Source organism: Lepus europaeus, chromosome 7 (assembly GCF_033115175.1).
Source record: "Lepus europaeus isolate LE1 chromosome 7, mLepTim1.pri, whole genome shotgun sequence".
Taxonomy (NCBI): Eukaryota; Metazoa; Chordata; class Mammalia; order Lagomorpha; family Leporidae; genus Lepus; species Lepus europaeus.
In genome coordinates, this window is record NC_084833.1 from 95,062,540 (window position 1) to 95,085,993 (window position 23,454).

The following is a 23,454-nucleotide window of genomic DNA, read 5'->3' on the forward strand; positions in this document are numbered from 1 at the left end:
AACAGTATTTTTCACTTGGTGTTGCTATGTGAGGGCAAACTGTTGAAATCTTTACTTAATATATACTAAACTGATCTTCTGTATATAAAGAGAATTGAAAATGAATCTTTATGTGAATGGAAGGGGAAAGGGAGCGGGAGGGGGGAGGGTTGCGGGTAGGAGGGAAGTTATGGGAGGAGGGAAGCCATTGTAACCCATAAGCTGTACTTTGGAAATTTATATTCGTTAAATAAAAGTTAAAAACAAAAACAACAACAAAAAAAAATGAATCTTGATGTGAATGGAAGGGGAGAGGCAGCAGGAAAGAGGAGGGTTGCGGGTGGGAGGGAAGTTATGGGGGGGGAGCCATTGTAATCCATAAGCTGTACTTTGGAAATTTATATTCATTACATAAAAGTTTAAAAAAAATGAAAAAAAGTTATAGAAAGAGTGATATAGTAAAATACCATTTATGCAAACTCAAATATGTAAAATATAATTCTGTTGATACACATGTAGAAATTTAACATATTAAATGATTGACTTTGAAACACACCCAGTTCATTAACATGTTTGTCACAGTGAAAAGGAAGGAAAAAGCCCAAGGAAATACTTTGTATAGAATACATTTATATATATAATATATATATGAAACATATATATATGAAACAGAGACAATGGGAATGACAAACCTGTATTTAAGCCTCAGTCAAAACAGGTTTTCCATGGACTATCTTAGGGCACAAATAAAACGATATCTACAATTACTATCTTTCAGGTTGAGTGGATTTACTCATAAATCTCTGAGAACGACAGGACCAGGTGAATGACAGGACATCAGCTGAAGTTAATGCCGAAGACCGGAGACAGAGAGCACTTACTGGTAAGTGGTTGGGCTCACGTTGATGCGCCGAGGGTGACTTCCCGACTCAAATTTGCTTGCCAGAGTGACGTTGTTTCCAAACAGACAATATCTTGGCATTCTCACTCCAACAACTCCAGCCAGCACAGAGCCGGAGTGAATGCCTATCCTCATCTAAAAGAATGAAAAGGCAAAAACATGTATTTTCATTAAGTATCCAATTATTTTAATTAAAGTTATTGCTAATTAAGTAATTTAAATAGGAGCTCTTCAAAGATAGAAACTGAATGTTGGTCAGTTTTAAAGATTTATTTATTTTACTGAAAAGACAGTGTTGGGTTGCAGGGTTGCGGTGGAGAGAGAGAGAACTTTCATCCACTGATTTATTCCCCAAATGGCCACAACAGCCAGGGCTAGGCCAAGCAGTAGCCAGGAAGCTGGAACAATATTCTGGTCTATTACATGGGTGGCAGGGTGCTAAGCACTTGGGCCATCATCTGTTGCCTTCCCAGGCACATTAACAGAAAACTGGATTAGAAGCCGACCAGCTGGGACTTGAACCAGCACAACACTATACAGCAACTTGACATGGGATGCTTGTGTTGCAAGCTGTGGTTTAATCTGTTGTTCCATAACACCAGCCCCTATGTCTTAGAAACCTTAATAAGCCTAATATTTGGACCATAATAATACTTAATAGCACTTAGTGAACAAGAATACTGTTAAATAAGTGAGTGAATTACTTATTTGAAAAATTGGTGTTTGTTCATAAACATGATTGTTACTGGTTGAATCAGGTTTCATTTTCATATACTATGCTCTAATACATGAAAATGTATTTTCCAATTTCTTTCTCTGATTACTCTCATATAAAACTCTGCTTTCCCCTTCATAACATTAAATGTAACTCTAAGTATTTATTTTGCTTAAATGTCAGTTTCCCATGAGAGAAGGGTATCTATTTCCTTACTAGTGAATATTCAGCACATAACATACAATCTAGCATCCAACAATAAGCACTGGATGTTGATTAAATCACAATTCCCCAACCTATTATTAATATGGACTTAGAATTCAACCCTTGAATCAGTCAAGAGACACTGAAAATGCTGAAGAGTAAACTAAGGGCTATGTATTTACTCTATGTGAATCTGATAATTGGCCCCGTCTAAGCCTTGAAGGATCCTTCAATGCACAGTGATATAGCCTACATGTGATCAGAGTAATGAAGTGAGGTGGACATGGCCTAGACTACAAAAACTGCAGCTAAGAGATCAAGAGGGAGCTAAAGAGAAATGAAGGTTATGCTGAGAACGAGGGAGGAGATCTGCCTCCAGGATGCCCACCTGGTAGGCAAGCTGTCACCTCTCACTGTGTGCCTCTTGCCACTCTGTGAGGATAAAAATCCACTGTGAGACCAACCTGTGTCCTAGGACTAGAGACGCCTGAAGCTATCAAACCACAATGGAACAGGTCCAACCTAACCTGATCTAGCTGCAGCTCCTAATAACATCTTAATCTGTGTTCTGAAAGCTGATTCAAAAATCTATTTGGAAAGTCAATATTGTTGAGGCATGATGCATTTGAGAAAGAAGAAAACAGTGTTTATCCTATCAGATATCAAGTATTAGTATAAAGACATCTAATTAGTGTGTGGGTATCATAATGTAGAGAAATAGACCAAAGGAACAGATGCTAGATAGCTGAAAGAGCTAACATTTCACACTATTGAGAGAAAGATGGCTTTTCCATTACAATCTTCCTTATCAACTCTGTCTTCAACATGGCAAAAAGATACAAGTAAATTTAAGACCTTAATGTGAAAGACACAATTTTACAGCTTTAAAATGCTTATATTAATTAAGGAAATACCAATCTGCAGTATCAGTAAAATCCCCAAATATAGACACTTAAAAAGAATAGACTTGTCTTTGTCTCTCAGTAACAGTCTCCATGTGAGTGGTCCATATTGACAGGCAGCTCCATGCCCTCAGTCACCCAGGGACCAGGTCTTTTTCATTGTCTTCCTTCTCCGTGCCTTGGCACATACTAGGAGTGCCCTCATGTTCCCATTCATGAAAGTTGGGAATATAAACAGCAGAGGTCCAAGGTAAGGATCATGAAGTCATCCCCTGAGATGATCTAAGGTCTTTGTGTAGATCCATCTTTCATTTGGTATCATTTTCCTTCTGGCTGAAGGAAACATTTCTTATAAAGGAGGTCCACTGGTAATGCATTTTTTAAGATTGTCTGTGTTTGAAAGTCTTTCTTTTGTTTCTGCAAGATATTTGCATTGGGTATAGAATTCTAAGATGACGGCTTTTGTTACTGTTTGTCCTTTCAGTACTTGAAAGAGACAGCTCCACTGGCTCCTCTTTTGCATTATTTCCTACCAATGATCTGCTGTCCTGCTTATCTGAATTCCTTCATATGTAACACTTTCTGGCTTCTTGTAAGTTTTTTATTCACTAACTTTAAGTAATTTATAATGATTTCCCTTGGTGTTATTTTCCTTCTATTACTTGTACTTTGGGTTTGTTGAGCTCTTGATCTGTGGACTTAGTTTTCATCAAATTTGTAAAAATTCTCAGCTGTTACTCTTGTAGATATCTTTTGCATCCATCTCTCCCTCATAGATAATTAAGTTGCATGTTTACTAGAATGCCTGAATTATTTCCAAAGTTCACTGATGATCTTTTCATTTAAAATAATTTCTCTTTCTCTCTCTCATGTACTGGACATTTTTGATTGCTCCATCTTCAAGCTTAATGATCTTTTCTTCTTCTGTGTCTAATCTATTGTTACATCCACTATGTTTATCATTTCAGACACTGTAGTTTGCCTTTACTAGAGGTTCATTTTGAGACTTTCCTAAGAATTGTTCCAGTATCAATTTAACTGTTTTTGAACATACAAAATACAGTTAAAATAACTAGTTTAAAGCCATTGTCAGCTAATTCCAACATCTGTTGCAGTTATGTATCAGTTTTGATTGATTGATTGATCTCTTTGTTATGAATCTTTTTTTTTTTTCAGCTTTTCCTGAAACCTAGTAATTTTTGATTGGATGCAGATATCACAAATTTGACCTTGTTGAGTGCTGGATATTTATATATTCTCAGAAATATTTTTGAGCTTTGTTCTAGGATGTAGTTAACTAACTTGAAAACAGTTTGTTCCTTTCAAGGCTTGCTTTTAACATTTGTTAGTCAAGTCTGGAGCAGTGTTTCATAAAGGGCTAATTATCCCATTACTCCAGCAAGAATCTTCTGTGCATTCTCCCGAAAGCAAGACATTTACAAAGTTGTCCACTTTGTCTTAAGGAAATAGAAACCACCCCTCCAGGTCCTGCTTGAGTAGCAGGTACATTTCTCGCTAATCCTGTGAGTGTGCCCTCAGGGGTTTAGGTAGTTTCCCCCCACACAAACCCTAAACAGTACTCTGCAGGATAAAGGAGGAGGACTCTGAGGAGATAGCTGGCCCGGTTTTGGTGCAGTCTTTTGGTATATAGACTCTCGACTTCACTCTTTAAGAGGATTGGTGCCTCTTGGTTTGCTCATCTCTGAACCATGGCCTGGATGTCTCCCAAAGAAGTATGGTAGGCCAATCACAGGTCTTATCTCACAGGGATCACCATCTTCCATTGCTAAGTGTCTAACCTCATGAAACTGTTCTTCTGTATACTTTATCCAGATTTGTCATTTTTTTAAGATTGTATAGAAATCTAGTCCCTGTACTCCATATCGGGTTTCGGCTTACTTTCAGAAGGCCCCTCAACACTTACCTTGTATGATATAAGCACGCGCCCAGACCTCTTGTGCTAAGACGATCAGTCTGGGCCTGTGATCACAGACATGGTCTTTTTAAGCAGGACAGCACAAAGGATGACCACACTGAGGCATTTAATAGCATCTTTATTTTGTGCTTTCTGTTTCAGAAAAGATTCCAAATCCCACATCAACTATAGAAGGCTTATATATTTCTTTCTTTGCCTCCTTTCCAAAGGCCTGAGGCTTTTTTTAATTAAAATATTTAGATGAGAATGATTATAACCTGAAAAATCCTGATGATATAAACCCTGATATTCTTAGGTGCTGGCAGAAATAGATTGTTATAAAAAATAAAAATAAAAATAAATCTTTTTCTTTTTTTCTTTTTTTTTGACAGGCAGAGTGGATAGTGAGAGAGAGAGACAGAAAGGTCTTCCTTTTTGCAGTTGGTTCACCCTCCAATGGCCTCTGCGGCCGGCGCATTGTGCTGATCCGAAGCCAGGAGCCAGGTGCTTCTCCTGGTCTCCCTTGTGGGTGCAGGGCCCAAGCACTTGGGCCATCCTCCACTGCCTTCCTGGGCCATAGCAAAGAGCTGGCCTTGAAGAAGGGCAACCGGGATAGAATCCGGCGCCCCAACCGGGACTAGAACCCAGTGTGCTGGCGCTGCAAGGCGGAGGATTAGCCTGTTAAGCCACGGCGCTGGCCTATTTTTATTTTTATTTTTTTGACAGGCAGAGTGGACAGCGAGAGAGAGAGACAGAGAGAAAGGTCTTCCTTTTGCCGTTGGTTCACCCTCCAATGGCCGCTGCGGCCGGCGCGCTGCAGCCGGCGCACCGCGCTGATCCGAAGGCAGGAGCCAGGTGCTTCTCCTGGTCTCCCATGCGGATGCAGGGACCAAGGACTTGGGCCATCCTCCACTGCACTCCCGGGCCATAGCAGAGAGCTGGACTGGAAGAGGGGCAACTGGGACAGAATCCGGAACCCCAACTGGGACTAGAACCCAGGGTGCCAGTGCCGTAGGTGGAGGATTAGCCTATTGAGGGAACGTAAACATGTACAAGAATATTAACTACTACAGAAATAGCACAGATCTGCTGTCACTGTCACTGCCCCGTAATGGACAAGGATTCAGAATTATTTACGTTAAGACAATACTACCGGAAATCTATAAACTGAGTCATCAGGCACTATCTTATTTTTTTTTTTTTTACATTTCTTCTGACAATTTATTAACAAGAATTGTTGGCTATATAAGGAAGTCAGCTGATTGCTTCATTCAGAATGTGTAAAGAGCATCTTGCAGTTAGCCAAAATACAGATAAATATAACTTCAATCAGGGGTTTAGATTCATTTAGGCAAAATTTAATTTTATTTAAATAGGCTAACCAAGCAGAGGCTAAAGAAGATTACTTTTACAAACCAGTGGTTCTCCAAAGGAACATTTTGGGACCTTCAATTAACTTCTGAGGATGTCTGCAGACACTTTTGGTTTTCATAACTGGGAGGGGAGCTGCTACAATGTCTACTCATTTGAGAGAATTAGATTGACAAGATGATTTCCCACCAACCAAGAGAGAACTTTCCAACTCAAAATACCAGTAGTGTCAAGATGAAGAAACTGTGTTGTATCAGACCTACAGCAATCTGTAAACAAAATGCAAGTGTTTTCATCAGATCAAAGCTTAAACAAAACACACCAGACTTTACTCTTAAGAGAAAGATTATAAAAAAGAAACAATGCTTATCTAAGGGATTAACTGAAACATACAATAACTCCAGGATATTAATTCTGAGATTAGAATACTTACTACCCAATTTCCTATGTCTTCCGTGTATAAATTAATGCAAAACAATGGGACATTACAAAGTCCACAACTGTCAGAAAGTTGTTGTTCTCACAATATTCCACTTAGTATTTATTAACCAGGGCTCACAAACAACTGTATTTTTAAGAAAATATTTCTCCTACAACTTTTAAAAATAGGCTTATCTAGCTCCACCCAAGCTAGCCCAAACTCTCTAGTTCAGCAGGAAGGAATGTTAGGGTTAGGAGGGCAGCACAGAGCCATTAGTTCCTCATTTTGCAAACAAATTGAAGTCCAGAAGAGCAGAACAGAAAAGGCAAATTAGTGTTAGGACCAGGTGACCTGAGGTCACCTATCTCCAAGTTCAGTACAATCTTAAAAGTATCCAGATGTCTCAAACTGCTGCTAAAAGGCCAGACTAAGTCAGACAATTTTTAAAAATCTCCTTAATACAGTTTGCTTATACTGTCTACACCAAAGAGCTGACATTCTTTCCAACAGAAACATAAGAAATGTTATCATTAATTTAATCCAACATCAGAAGCCTCCTATCCCTTCACCATCTTATTGTTCCTGTTTTTCCATATTAATTCCTTTCCAACTGGTCCATCTACTCACCATACTCAAAAGCTCCCAATGCATTCATATCTGAAATTTTACTCATTTTTATGGCCTCATCTAAAAATACCATCCAAGTCAATCACAGACAGTACTCAGTGCTCAGGATAGAAGGGGTAAAAACAACAAAAAACGCTTTTAATTTGTTGTTCTGGAGTTTTCATTTGATGGAAAAGAATAGCTGATTGAAATTATGGCAGATGCCACAAAGTTAAATAAAAGAGGGCAGGACAGGGGCAACAGGGACTGGCGCTGATAAGGTATGGTGAGCCAGTGAATTCTCCCTCAGCAAAGTGCCCCTGAGCTCAGTGCTGAAGGAGGATGCTTTTGAGAATGGGAAGAGGACCACAGCTCCTGTAGCGCAGGAGGAAGGAACACATCCAGGGGAGTGAAAATAAGATGCACACATCCTAAAGTCTAAAAAGCTTTGGTACACTAAAGAACCTGAAAGAAGGCCAGGAAAGATGAATTTTGCTGGGGGGAAAAAAGGGCAGGATATAAGACTGAGGGAAAATGCCCAACAAATCATATAGGACAAGATTTCTCAATTTTGACACTATTGAAATTTGGGGGTTGGATAATTCCTTTTTTGTGGAAGCCCAGATTGTGCATTGTAGAACGCCAGTTGTTGACAGAAGGTAGAAATTATGGCTTGATAGTTCTGTTGTGTAATTAAAAGGATGCAGACACTATGTTCAATCCTGGCTTTGCTGTCTACTTCATGGTGGTAGACACTCTCCCTCCAAAAGCATTGCAATGGTTTGTAAGCAGTCTGTTTTCTTCAATTCTCAGCCCTGCGGATTTTGCGGGACTGACTCCACCTTGAAGGCCAAAGGTAGGCCCCAAAAGGTAACGTGATAAAAGAGGTAGGGAGGTAGGGAAGTAGTGAGCCTCTCTGTTGCCTTGGCTGTGCATGACCCATACTACTTCCTCTTCCAGGCAGCAAAGAATGTGGCTTCTGTGGTTTAGCAACTTTAGAACTGATGTCAGCCAAAAATAACGAACATGGCTGCTGGCTGTGTCCCATTATTGACCTTTTAATTAATCATAAGGTCTTTATAATCAAGCTACCATGGTTGACACACCTGCTGTCACCATGCACACAGTGCCATGGCAGTGCTGAGGTTTCCAAAAAAAGGGTAAGGAAATGGGTGGTACTGAAACCTGCCCCCAAATCCCTTAGATTATTCAATTCTACATTGCTCCAGACCCCACCTCCTGTGACTACAGATTGTATAAAGGAATAGACCCAAATGCTGTTGAGTGTCTCTGTCTTTGTCTGTCTGTCTGTCTCTCTCTCTCTCTCTCTCTCAAATGTATCTAGTTAATAGGCAGATCAACAGAGGAAAAGAGAAGGGGTGGGGGAGAGAAAGGAAGGGAAGGGAGAGAAAGAGATTGATCTTCCATCCTCTGGTTAACTCCTCAATTGGCTGCAAAACAGCCAGGACTGGGCCAGGCTGAAGCCAGGAAACAGAAATCCATCTGGGTCTGTCATGTGGCTGGCAGGGAGCAAAGCACCTGGACATCATCTGCCATCTCCTCGGGTGCATTACTAGGAAGCTGGATTAGCAGTAGAGCAGTCAGGACTGGAACAAGCACTCCTGTGTGGGATGTCAAAGTCACTAGCTTTGGCTTAACATCCTGCACTACAACTGCTGCCTGTTGCTCTCTCTTGAGTGGCCTCCACTTCTTTAGTGTGTATTTTCCCTTTGCAGGCAAATAATCTTGCTTCTCTGCTGAACAACAATATCTTGTCCTTGAATTTTCTCTGTGTCAGAAACAAGAACCTGGACCCTGCCACCTCACCACAGTAAGATAGTCCCCCGGAGTTAGCAACTAATTTAAGAAAGGACAAGTAATCCCATGTAAGTTAATGAATGATTCTCCTGAATTATATGAGAGCTATAAAATTATATAAGAGCTATAAAAAGATACTATCTTCCTCTTGGGTGGTATGGTATGTTTGTTAACATTATACAGTGTGCAGGTGGACAGCTAGAGCCATTTTGACACCATGATTGGAGGGCAGGGGGACTATAAAGCTTGAGGATGAAGCCAGTGTTGCTGGGAAGGCAAACCAAAGAGAACAAGTAAGAAGCCAATTCATGATAACATCAATTTTGTAAGCTCTATCTAGCCTCTTGTAAGGCTAGTCCTACCTCTCAATTTCTGTTATTGGAGTGAATGCATTCCTTTGATTGTTTATACAAGGATACTTATCCTGTCACTTGCAAATGAAGATTCTTAAATGATATACTACACTAGCTTTGTAAATCCAGGGAGGTTAACTAGCTTCTGTGGGGTTTTTATTTCCAGAATCATCATCATCTCTTTGGGGGCTGTTAGCAGAATTAAATGATAAATTATAAGTTCAAGAGACTCAAAATGTATGAATACCCTTTGCACCTTACATTGCTCATGGTGTCAATATATACCCATGTGCAATTTATCAAATTCTGGAATATTCAAGTCAAACCATGATTCACATTATGCACTAGAAAGTCAATGAATAAATACCAGTTTGTGTTAAAGCAGTCCTATTTGAACAAGAAAAATGTCCAAATTAAAATAGAAGGTCTGCATATAAAAAACAATCTTCTAATAGAAAAGCCTATTTGCAGTTTATTCACATTCTCACATAAGTATGTTCTTAGATTCATGTGATTAAAATTTTAAGCTTTTGAAAATTCTTTAACTGTTTCAGTAGGAAGGAGCTTAATATCTTTACGCTGCTAAGCAAGAGAACAAGTATTTAATCTTTTTACCAGTATTTGTTAACAAGTATTATAAAGGTTATTATAAAATTCTCCTTTCACCAATAAAATGGGATAGGCAAAATTTGTTTTCATATTTTGCCTTGTTCTTTAAGTAACAGCTAATATTTCTTGGCAAACAGTCAATGAATGTTTTAAATTCTAATTTCAAAAGCTCAGATTCTTAGGAAGAGTAAAATTAACTCAAATTCACCATTTAGCTTTCATAATTTCTGTTTCTTCCCAGATGAGCAAGAAAACAGGGACATATAATCTCTGGCTAAGTGGCATATTTCCTTTTATCAAGGGATTTAGCCTCTAGCTTGATGGTGTCAGAATGTCACATTCAAGTAATATGCTTGGACAAATAACACTTGGGGCAAATTATCTTACTGTGTTTATTTTGAACATCACAGGAGAATATCACAAAAGAATTTATCATAGATAAATTTTATTTTACACAAAGTATTTGACCAAATAATTGCTCTCATCACTGCAATGGTAACATATAATTTCAGACATAGAGTAAGAATTGCTATGTATTGTGACTTTCATGAAAAAAAACATTTTGAAATATTAAATAGTACTTTGAATTTGGGGAAGAATGTGGGTCTGTTACCTTGTGTATGCTTTTTAGTGGGGAAGCATGGTTAGGAGGGCATACCTGAAATCATTTAGCTTACCACATTGAGTAATGTATCAGAAATGGCTATGGGAATATAGCACTATGGCTTACTTTACCAGTACTTTCTCAGAAGGCAGAGTTTAATGTGTATACAAGGGTACTTTAAAGATTTTGTGGAAAAATGGAATTAAAATACACCTATTTTTGTACAAAAATTTGAAATCTGTGCATAGTTTTTTTTCCATAATATGCATTTCCACGAACATTTCAAGACCTACCCCCATATGCATGGATTTCAAAACTGTTTCGCATCAAACTAAATTCATTGTTTAATTTCAATTTTGTGAACTTTTAAAAGTACCCTTGTATTATTTAAATACCTAACAAGGAATTTAAACTTTACCAAACTTATTGGAGCGTTATTACTAAGGCATGCAAACTGAAACTGAAGTTTACTTCTGTACAGAAAAAAATGTCCTAAAAATGTTTCAAAGTAACAAATTTATTTAAAGCAATTTAGCATAAATATACATGTATTTAGAAATAACTTGCATGTAATTTAGCAGTTGAAAAAATATTGTGTGCTAGATATGAAGAGTTGATAAATTATTTAACAAAACAGTGCTGTACTTTAAACATGCTTTAATTGATTACTAGAATAAAAAAGAATTCAAAGATGAAGAAGATATCCAAGGTATCTAAGAATACAGTTTTTCCTATTCCTATCAACACTTAATTCCTTTCTGCATATCAGAATAAATATCAGAGGTCCCCCCCCCCTTTTTTTATTTGAGAGGCAGAAAGAGAAAGAAAAAGAGGGAGCTTTCAACTACCAGTTCACTTCCCAAATGCCCACAGTGCAGGAGCTGGACAGTCCAAAGTCAGAAACCTGGAACTCAACCCTTGACACAGTGGTCAAGGACTCAAGTGCTTGAGTCATCACTTGCTGCCTCCCAGGGAGTGCATTAGCACAAAGCTGAATTCTGGGACAGATCTGGGACCCAAACACAGGCATTCTGATAGGGTTTGCAGGTGTCATAACTGCTAAGCAAAATACCCATCCAGGAAAATCCACCCTCACCCCTTTTAACATCAAATGTTTGGCTTGTTAACTAATGAGACTAAGAAAACACTTATTCTACTAATCTCATCTGTGCACTAATCAAATCATGCTGTGATATTTCACTTAGTCTGTTAAATGCATCTCAGTTGTTTAATTGTCCATATTAAAATCTATCTCTTACTAATATCACAAAGGTACTCCTTGTTAATGACTTCATTTTTAACAAAGTCTACTAAATTTTAAAACTTCAAAGCTATTAGATGTTTCTATTTTGAGACTACCACTGAAAAATATTGCTACTGATTTAAGAACTCAGTCTTAACTAAGGGAAGTTATTTTCTGTTAAAATGCAACTCTTAACAGCAGATAATCTGGCACAAAATCTCTAGTAAGAAAAATTTCAAAGCAGCATGAACCTAAAAAAAATGATTTTAGAATGTAGAAACATACCATGTGGAATCCTTTGAGAAAGATTAGAGGGATTTAGGAAAAAATGTAACAGTATTAACTGCACAGTTAACAATTTAACAATTTATCTAAATTATCAATGTTACCTTTTTAAATTGTCAATCTTCTCCCTCTGCTGCTGTCTTCATGTACATATTAGATAAACTAGCTAGCTCTTCTTTTTTTAAAAGCTTTTATTTAATGAATATAAATTTCCAAAGTACAGCTTATGGATTACAATGGCTCCCCCCTCCCCATAACTTCCCTCCCACCTGCAACCCTCCCCTTTCCTGTTCTCTCTCCCCTTCCATTCACATCAAGATTCATTTTCAATTATCTTTATATACAGAAAATCAGTTGAGTATATATAAAGTAAAGATTTCAACAGTTTGCCTTCACATAGCAGCACCAAGTGAAAAATACTGTTGGAGTACTAGTTATAGCATTAAATTACAGTGTACTAGCTATCTCTTCTTAGGATCAAGGACCTAAAAAAAAGTAGCCCTAAGTTTGACCCATTTTAATAGTAACTTGGGAAACGCAGAGTTTTGGAAACAGAAAATAATCTTCACCTTCTTCCCCCAAAGAAAACAAACTAAAAAACAAGATAGGGTCTTGTTAGCCTCTCTCCCTTCCACTTCTAAATCTCCAAATCCTTTTCAAGTACTGTTGTGGAACAACTCAGTTCCAAACACAAAAATTAGCTCTGCTCTCAAGATAGTTGAATCTTACCAAATTTAGCAATGATAAATTTTATTCCCTGAGAAAAATGGACATATGGTCAACATATCATCTTCAAACTCAAGTATTAGGTGTTGAAAATGATTAGTACTGGCCGGTGCCGGGGCTCACTAGGTTAATCCTCCTCCTGCAGCATTGGCACTCGGGGTTCTAGCCCTGGTTGGGGCACGGGATTCTGTCCCAGTTGCTCCTCTTTCAGTCCAGCTCTCTGCTGTGGCCCAGGAAGGCAGTGGAGGATGGCCCAAGTGCTTGGGCCCTGCACCCGCATGGGAGACCAGGAGGAAGCACCTGGCTCCTGGCTTCAGATCAGTGCAGCATGCCAGCCTTAGCAGCCATTTGGGGGTGAACCAATGGAAAAAGGAAGACCTTTCTCTCTCTCTCACTGTCTAACTCTGTCAAAAAAATGATTAGTATTTACACTCTTAATGAAACTAAAAATAAAACATTTGATTTTTCATTCAGCATCCACTTGATAAAAATAGTTACCTTTACGAGGAAATCTTATAGGTGTGTACATCTGTGAGTATAATGATGTCTGTGCTTCCTGCTAGGTAACTGAGTTGCTTCAGGAAAAACTCAATTCATTTAACCTTGCAAAAATTCTACATCTCAGAAAACAATATAGTTGACAGATGTCTAAGTGAAGAGGCTGGATTTTAATAATAAGCTTATTGTTGACATTAATGAGTTTTATTCTCTTTTGTAAGTCAAACCTTCTTTTTAGACTATAAGAATAAATAGCATAACTAAATTTACACTTTAGAATCAACATTAACTTTTGTCTACACAATAGAATCAGAAGTTCTAAATATGCTGTTTCAGAAGTCATTCCACACAGAATGAGATTAAATGGGTCTAGAAAGAGAGTTGGGACTGAAATTTTTTAACCCTCTCTAGAGTTCTTAATATACACCCAAGTTGAGATTTGTAAGGAAGGATATAGCAACAATTTAATAAGTTTCATAAATATATTTACAAATACTGCAGGTGTCAAGTAGTTTACATAACTCATTCGTGGCCCCACAAAACATAGTAGTCAATATTGTGCTAATTCCCTCCCATGCATACACACAGAGTGGTATATGAGCATGCTACCACTTCAGTTTTGAGAAGGAGACAAAATACTCCATCCTGCTCCCAGGAGACTGAAGTTATCAAAATATTCATGAAGACTTTTGAAAACAACAAAAATATATTTAACTAAAACATACACAAACAGTACAGAACTGTGAACACCTCTCAGACATTTGATTTCAGTAGTGTGAGACAAATTTCCTTGTGACTTCAGCTCATCTGATTTTGGGTGGGTGGCAACTCGGGCTCATTTATTTAGAATTTCCTAAAGGGCCGACTGGCAATGGGCCCTCACAAGAAACCTTCTATAGTAGTCATTACTAGAGCCCTAGCAATAACATGGCATCTGGGGTTGAGGGCATCTTAGACTATGGTTTCTGAAAGGGGTGCTGCCTCTTTGGAAGTTATCTCAGACTTTGGAATCATGTGTTGGTTGTGTGACCCTGGGATATTACTTCTCTAAGACTCTGATACAGGCAGGAATAATAATAATAATAATAATAATAATAATGTATAATAGCTTTGGTAAGTATATATTAAGCTTTAACTAATGTCTAGTCTGAAATGTGATTATTTCCTTTTACTCCCCAAATACCTATTAGTTGTATTTACTTTCTCTTGAGATAAGGGTTGGGGCATTTTTTGAGGGGTTCATTCATCTTATTTGACAGATATGAAAACTAAAGCACAGATGATAGGTAAATGTCTTTGCTAAAGAACACACAGCCAGTGGGATTACAGCCAAACAGAAACATAATTCTTCTGACTTCTACAGAATTGGTTTTTCTGTAATAACATCTTGGTCATTGTCTTTAATCCCTTTTTTCATTATTAGAGATGCAAAATACATGATGATACTTTACGTATACTACACTCCCATAAAACTGCTTAGTTGTATAATGCTACCAAAGGGACAGAACAAGAGAACTTGTTTTCTGAAAAGCTACATTGTTAAAAAAAATCTGGAAAATAACAGAAAACTATAATAAAATTTAGACCTATAAAATCAAATTTAAATCAAACTGTCATAATCGACCTTCAGAAAGTATGAGTACTAAATGTATTGTGGTATCAGAGACAAGATGTTAGGGCATAACAAAGGACATTAGGTAAAAATTGAGGAAGTCTGAATGACTAATAAACAGGTAATAATAATGTATCAATATTAGCTCACTAATTGTAACAAACAACATTTCAGTATAGGTGAAATTGGGTGTGGAGTATTTGGGGATTGTACTATCATTATAATTCTCAAAATATAAGATCTAAAGCCATTTTTAGTTAAGAGTTCTCAGACTCCGACTTAACTATTCAGCCCTTCTTGTGTCTCTGAAAATGTTTCAACAGTTGGTGGATGTCTAAACACTCTTTCTTGGTCGAACTTCAAGCTGGATAACACTGGACAGAATGTGGAGCTGCTGAGGAGACCAGCTGCCTTCTGCATCCAGGAATGATCTTAATCCAGACAACCCAGAGTTGACAACAACCCAAGAATCTGCTCCCCAGACAGGAGAGACCTCTGAGGGCTTGAGCATAATCGACACATTTCGGTACAACAGTAACTCAAGTTCAAGGCAGGAGCTGCAAAGACTCTTTGAGTCTTTTTACTCGTGGCGCAGCCCGAAAAGCGCAGCAAGGAAGAAATTATCTCTCAACTGGTTTTTGAGCAATTTATGATGAGTGGCCACCCCAGGGACAAGCCCACGTTGAAGAAGAAATGGGAAGCAAGAGGCAGAAATCTGGAGAAACTAATGGAAGACCTAAATGACGACTGCACGAAGCCACCTGTCTTAGTCCATGTCTACATGCAGGGACAGGAAGCCCTTTTTTCAGAGAATATGCCTCTAAAAGACGTCATCTTTTACCTGAAGAGACAGCTGTCAGCAGGAACCACAACAGGAGACAACATGAGGACACCCTTATGTACTGGCCATGGCACTTCCATGGCAACAGCACAAGATGAAGAAGATGGCAGCAATGCTTCTTCAAAAACTACTCAAGGAAATGACACTCTTACCAATCAGAGCGATCAAATCGTTTCCCTAGTCATTATCCAGGATGAGGACAGTCCCAGCAGTTCTGAAGAGGGACGTGTTTCTCTCAGTAACACACACAGTTCTAGAAGTGCAGAGCAAGGCATCCCGGGGTCCCAGGAAGGATGCCTAGAGGGGCCCTCTGAGCAACACGGCCCCATGGAGGTGAGGACAGGGCCCTTACCCAGTCCAGATGCGTCCTCACCTGAGCCTGCCCCTACCAATCAGAGTAGTGAGGGAAACTCCACAAGTGGGGGACATCAAGAAAGGTCCCACAATGCCTCAAAATCATATGAATGTGAGGAATGCTCCAAGGTCTTTAGGTATTCCAGCCACTTGATAGCTCACCAGAGAAGACACAAAAATGAGAGGCCATTTGTTTGTGCTGAGTGTCACAAAGGTTTCTTCCAGACTTCAGACCTGCGTGTGCATCAGGTGATTCACCAAAGAGAGAAGCCTTTCGTATGCAGCACTTGTGAAAAGCCGTTCAGCCACAAAACCAACTTAAAGGCTCATGAAAGAATTCACACAGGCGAGAAGCCCTACACGTGTTCCTTGTGCCACCAAAGCTATCGCCAGTCATCCACATACCACCGCCACCTGAGGATGCACCAAAGGACTGCCCTCCAAAATGCTCGCTCTACTCCAGAAGCCTCCTCAGCTCTTCCCTGATGGAATGTGTGTGTTTCCATACTATTTAGAATCTATTTAAAAGACACTGGGAAAACTATATAGAAGATTCTATGAGAACTCAGAAAGTCTCTGGAGCTTGCTCCGGCTCTTCTCGGTGTCTGCACTTAGACGCAGGTGTTAGAAGTGAGTCGGGGAGGCGAGCATTGTTGCCAGAGCTGAGACCGGGCGGCCAGAGCCCGCAGGGATGAACTTCCAGTTGCTCGAGTCCTTTGGGCGGAACTATCCAGAGGAAGCTGATGGAACGTTGGATTGTATCAGCATGGCCCTGACGTGCACCTTTAACAGTGGGGCACACAGCTCGCAGTTGGCTGTAACAATGGCCACATTGGCACCTGGGATTTCTGGACTCATTAATGTATTGCAAGTGGCTGATCTTTTATATGTCTAATAAAGATCTGTTAGATGAGGCCGGCGCCGTGGCTTAACAGGCTAATCCTCCGCCTTGTGGCGCCGGCACACCGGGTTCTTTTATTTTTTTTAAGTTTTGAAGTAATTTTTAATGCAGCAATAAATAATCAGAACAGGAGAAAAAAAATAATTGTCAAAATATAAAATTTTTCTAAAATGAATTTTATTTTAAAATGTAAATCACATGCTCCCCACCAATAAAAAGGACATATTTACAAAATTTTTCTTACCACTAACAATGTTTCTCTAAATTCAGATAATAACAGCTAACTCAAAGATTATGATTTTGAATTTTAGAATTGAACATGATGATCTAAAAATACCTCACGAATGTTACAGAAAAATTAACCAATCAAGCAACCAGGCAACCAACCAAATGATGGTAACAGCCCTAACTCATTTGGTACAAGCCCTCAATTAGCTACCAACCTTTAATCAATTTGGGCATTAGATGGCGCTCCTGCTCATTTAACTGATAAAGTAGGTTCCTGGATTCCAAGAATAGGTCTCTCAACTAGTGATGTGTCTGATACAATGCTATTTTTAGGGGTAACTTGTGAAAATCAACTGTATAATAAAGCTAAAATCTTAGTATGGGTGGAAAAATTCAAACACCGATCAAAACTGGAAATTAAGAAACTGCTAAGCAAGAGTCATCATCCTAGGAGTCCAGTAGTAGGCGTCAATGCATCCCCAGACCCACTGAAGTCATGTGCATACATGAGCATATGTTGCATCCCTAGTATCTGTTAGCTTTTGAAAGGAGTCCATAGAGCTCCCCCAAATTTGAGAATCATCACCTTAGGTTTCCTTGAAATTATAAATCATTTGTGTATGGATTTTTTGCATTTTAGACAACCTTCAAATTTTTGCAGATTGAATTAATTGCTGACTGAGCAGAGTGATGGAAAGACTGTCTATGCTAGGTGCAAATGTCACATTTTCCCTTTAAACACTTGCAGCATTATTTTTCAGTGCTCAAGGCACTGGGTACTCACTTGCCTCCATCTTCCTCATCAGTATTTGCAAGCTAAGAATGAAAGGCACATTTTAAACAAGGGATCTCGAATCAATGCTTTATGACCAATCCTATTTCTGCTTGTTACATTATTCTGATAACTGATCAAGTAACCTCAGTTTTGACCTTATGAAAGATATGTTTAGATCCTCCCAATTCTAGCTAAAAGCTAGGCAAAAAAATTAATGGTTACAGAAAGAAAACATAAAGCTCATTAGTAGGGACTTAAAAGCACAAATCAAAACTCAAAATTTTCCTTTCTGTGCTGTTTTAGTCTGGATCTGATTGTTTTTAATTTTATGGTGCCCTTAGTATAAAATAAAGGGATAATGATTCTCATAAATCAATGAGTCTATGAGCTAGAACAAGTCTTCCAATTTAGGTAGGGCTCTGCTTTTAACCTGCCTTACAGAAAAACCCTGAAGTCTAAAATGACTTTGTAGTATTTATTTGTGAACAGAATTTAGCAGTGATTAATAATTGATCCCATTCAAGCAAATATGAGAAAAAGTAACAAACTTTCATCTTCAAAAAAACTTATATAAAGTAACCATCCAATACCACTTCTGTGTGTGTGTGTGTGTGTGTTTGGGATGGTGTGTACGCACAAAGTCAATTTTAAGGAATTCCTTAGCATATAAAGCTCCTAAAAACAGTACTTATTTTTCATTTGACACCTTTTCTTCTGACACAATGGATTAAGAACAAAAATCTGTAGTTATGACCAAACCAACCTCTTCACTAATAAGTGAATGTCTTATAATCATTCAGGAATTATGTATCTCTGGTACATTTTTTTAGGTTTTTAAACTTTACTTTGAAATAATTTCAAGAGGCACAAAGTTATAAAAACACTACAAGGAAAACTTTTCCAGAAGTTGTTGACGTGACACCAGATGACCCCATTTCCTCAAGCAAGGAACCACAACAAAATCACAAAAACCAGAAAATTAACATGGATACAGTCTGCCATTTAAAGCACAGATTCCAACCAAGCTTCACTAGTTTTCCCAGTAGTGTCCTATAGAACAACAGGAACAACAGGATCCTGTCAATTCCTACAGTGCTTTTTATGACATGAAATGATTTAATTCACAATTTAATGTATGTATATGAATATATCAGAATTTGCAGTGTGTAGAAAAACCATATAAAATAGTTTACAAAGGTCAGTTTCACATTCTTGTTTTTGCGTTAGTTTGAGTGACTGGGACACACATTTACTGTGTGTGTTTGTACATCTGTACCTGGATAGTATATTACTATATACAAATTTCTTTTAAACATGGACATACTTTAAAAAATTATTTACTGTTTATTCATTTATTAGAAAGGCAGTGTGGCAGAGAACGAGATACCCAGAGATAAACATCTTTTATCCCCAAATTCACTCAATTTCTTTTGAAAGTAAATTAAATTTGCTTGAGATTGTATAAAATATTCCTCTATTACCTTTCACTCTTTTTTTTCTACCAAGTTATAAAGAAGCACATGAACAAGCTAACTTAGGCTAAGTAAGTATAACCATACCAGGGTGCTTGCCCTGTGGACCAGAAGACAGGCACACAGCATAATGAGCCCAGGACAGCTACGTGGGCCCCTGTATTGCAAGCAGATTTGGAGATTTGGTGTATCTGAGGGAACAGAGCAAGCAGAATTGGCAATCACAAGAGCTTATTTCTGAAACTTAAGGAGCCAGACCCTACTACTTTCCACATTAAGAGGAAGAATATAAGAATCTGCTTTGGAACATTGTTTGGGTTCATTTCTCATGTGGTCACATCATCACGTCTATAAAAACAGACCTTGATTTCCTAATCTAATTATCCTGTTCTGCCCCCATTATCCTACCCAGCCCCATCTCATTCCACTGGTCACCAGACCTTTCACGCCTCTATTCCGTTTATGCAGGAAGGAGCTGCTTTTCATAATTTTAGTTCATGCTTCATTCACGTTTGGACATCAGGGCTCTAGCTTCACATTCTGAGGAATATTGGTTTAAGAGCCTTGAATTTAAGGCCATTTTAGTATTCTAGCCCTGGTTATGTAACATTTTCTGCCAGGCCTGAAATGAGGCATTATGCCTTATTCTAAATTTGTTTTTAAATTTAGTGGGTTTTATTTCATTCCCAACAGCAGCGCCACGGACAACAGGTAGTTTTTACAGTAGTAGTGACTTGTTATCTATCCACCTGGATTAATATTGTCCCTTGATAACACTGTATTAATATTTTGAATTTTTAATAATGAAGTATGCTTATGGGGTACAGTGGAATATCTCCATATGTATAAACAATGTGCAATGATTAGATTAAGCTGATTTGACATATATCACTTCAGAAATAATTTCCTTTAGACTTTCAAATTTGTCTGTTTTGAAATATTGCATTAATTGCTGTCAACCATAGTTATCCTCTTGCACTACAGGAAATAAGTTATTTCTTCCAAGTACCCATTAAATATCCTCTCCTTCATACTCTTCGCCACGGCCTTCGTGGCCTCTGGTAACCAATATTACCGTCTCTATTTCTTGGAGATAAGCTTTTTAGCATTCACAAGTGAGAACATGTTTTGTTTTTCTGTGCCTGACTGATTTCATTTAACATAATATCCTTCAGTTCCACCCATGTTGCTGCAAATAATAGAATTTCATTCTTCTTATGGCTGAATAATACCCATAATATTCCATTGTGAATATACATCACATTTTCTTCATCTGTTCCTCTATTGATGGACACTTAGTGTGATCCCACATCTTGGCAATTTTGATAGCGCAGTAATAAACATGAGGGCAGAGGTCTACTTGAAATACCAGTTTTAATTCTTCTGGATACATGTTCAACAGTGGGGTTGCAGAATCATCTGGTAGCTCTGTCTCTGTCTCTAGATTTTTTTGAGGAAATTCCATACTTTTCTCCATAATAGCTGCACGAATTTACATTTCTACCAACGGTATGTGAGAGCTCCCTTTCTCTACATTCTTGACAGCATTTGTTCTTTTCTTTTTGATAATAGTCATTCTTGCAGGGGTAAGGTGATATCTAACTGTGGTTTTGATTTGCATTGTCCTGAAGATTGGTGAAGATGAGCTGCTCGATTTCTTAGGGCCACAAGAAGGTGGGAAGGACTGCAAGGTTGCTTCCTGGGGCCTTGACAGGCCAAAACATTCAGGAACTTGGCTGCTTTTCAAGGTCAGGAGCTGGTGGTGTTTATCTGCTTCCCTGGGCCTGTGAGGACTGAGCCACTGATGGAAGGCTGCTTAGCTTCCAGGCCAAGGGTGAGTGGGCAAGGCCACCTGCTTCCTGGGAACGCCAGTGAGGCCACAGTTCAGGGATGGCTGCCTGGTTGATTCCCAGGGCTGAGGAATGAGGGCAAGGCTACCTAGCTTCTTCTAGAGGTCAAGCGTAGGTAAGTGGAGCCTCCTAGGTGTTTCCAGATCAGCATAAGCATTGGCAAGGCTTCCTGGGGCTGAGGTCATTGTTATTTTCTGAGCTAGCATACCCCTATATGTAAAATAGGGATAACGATGTGGTTATGTATGTCATGGTTGACAGGATAACTAACAGTCCTGATCACTATAGTAGCATTTTATTGAACATGAATAATATGCCACATTATTCTAAGCCTCTCAGAAACATTATCTTATTTAATCATATCTAACTTAATAGATAGTTGAATAAGCTTTGATGCCAGCTAAGTAAACAGATAGCTTTTAAAAATATTTTTTTATTTTATTTAAGGTACACAAATTTCATGCATACAGATTTTGGAACATAGCGATATTTCTCACCCTTCCTCCCACCCATGTTCCAATATTTCCTCTCCTATTCCCACTCCTAATTTTTTTTGGACAGGCAGATTTAGACAGTGAGAGAGACAGAAAGGTCTTCCTATCCGTTGGTTCACCCCGAAATGGTTACTACGGCCAGCGCGCTGCGCCGATCCAAAGCCAGGAGCCAGGTGCTTCCTCCTGGTCTCCCGTGAGGATGCAGGACCCAAGCACTTGGGCCATCCTCCACTGCACTCCCGGGCCACGGCAGAGAGCTGGACTGGAAGAGGAGCAATCGGGACAGAATCCAGCACCCCGACCAGGACTAGAACCCAGGGTGCCGGCGTCACAGGCGGAGGATTAGCCAAGTGGGCCCACTCCTAATTTTTTACAATGATCTATTTTTGGCTAACTTTATTCTTGTAAGATTAACCCTGCACTAAGTAACGATTTAAACAAATAGTATGAAGAAAAAAACCACTGTTCCTCAACAGTAGAGAAAAAGATTATAAATGAGCATCAATCTCAAAATATCAATTTTGCTCCTATATATTACATTTTTGGTACTCTGTTAGCACAGAACAGGGAAAATATGTTATCTGTGTTTTGGAACTGGTTTATTTCACTAAGTATAACAGTTTCCAGTTGCATCCATTTTGTTTTAAAAGACAGGATTTCAGTATTTTTTTATGACTGAGGAGTATTCCATACTGTGTATATACCACAATTTCCTCATCCATTCATCAATTTATGGATATTTGGGTTGATTCCATATCTTAGCTATTCAAATTGAGCTGCAATAAACATGAGGGGTACAGGTCCCTTTTTCATATGTTGATTCCATTTTGTTTGTGTAAATTCTTAGGAGTGAGATGGTTGGGTCATATGGTAGATTTAAGTTCAGCTTTCTGAAGTATCTCCATACTGTCTTCCACAGTGGCTGCACCAGTTGAGATTCCCACCAACAGTGGATTGGAGTACCTTTTCCGCCCACACCCTTGCCAGCATTTATTCTTTGTTAATTTGTTATGAGAGCCCATTCTAACCCATTCTAATGGGGCTGGTTTTGATTTGCATTTCCCTGATAGCTGGTGATCCTGAGCATTTTTTCATGTGTCTACTGGCCATTTGAATTTCTGCTCTTGAAAAATGCTTGTTCAAATACTTTGCCCATTTCTTAGGATTATTTATTTTACTGTTCAGTTTCTTGAGCTCTTTATACATTTTGGATCTTAATCCTTTTTCAGTAGCATAGTTTGCAAATATTTTCTTCCATTCTGTTGGTTGCCTCTTCATTTTGCTGAGTGTTTGTTTTGCAGTGCAGAAGCTTCTCAGCTTGATGTAATCCCATTTGCCAATTTTTGCTTTGATTGCCTGTGCCTCTGGAGTCTTTTCCAAGAAGTCTTTGCCTATATCAATGTCTTCCATGGTTTCCCCAATGTTCTCTAGTAATTTGATGGCATCAAATCATAGATTAAAGTCATTGATCCACATTCATTGATTTTTCTGTAAGGTGTAAGGTAGGGATTTTGTTTCATATTTCACACAGAGAACAGATAGCTTAATACAGATTACTAAAATATCTAACAATTTGTTATTACATTTTATGAATTTTTACAACAAATTTAATTACATTGTATATAGAGCTAATTAAGAGACCATTTGTTTTGGTAGAGAATTTTTCTTATCTCCAGTATCTCTACCTGCCTTATTATTACTCAGAAAAATTCTAATGTTTATTTGAGTGATAAATATATAGAAGGTGTGAGTCATAAATGATCATGACTATAGCAAA

The 23,454-nt window shown here is 38.5% G+C and overlaps 1 protein-coding gene and 1 pseudogene across 1 annotated transcript in view; one reads left to right on the forward strand and one right to left on the reverse strand.

Annotated features, from left to right (window-relative positions):
• The window catches only part of GUCY1A2 (guanylate cyclase 1 soluble subunit alpha 2), a 364,010-nt gene that overhangs the window by 23,671 nt on the left and 316,885 nt on the right, over positions 1-23,454 (reverse strand). Inside the window, exon 7 of the mRNA XM_062198341.1 lies at positions 861-1,015. Coding sequence (XP_062054325.1) covers positions 861-1,015 — 155 coding nt within the window. The remainder of the gene's footprint in view (positions 1-860; positions 1,016-23,454) is intronic.
• On the forward strand, positions 9,085-16,443 carry LOC133764877 (zinc finger and SCAN domain-containing protein 4-like; annotated as a pseudogene).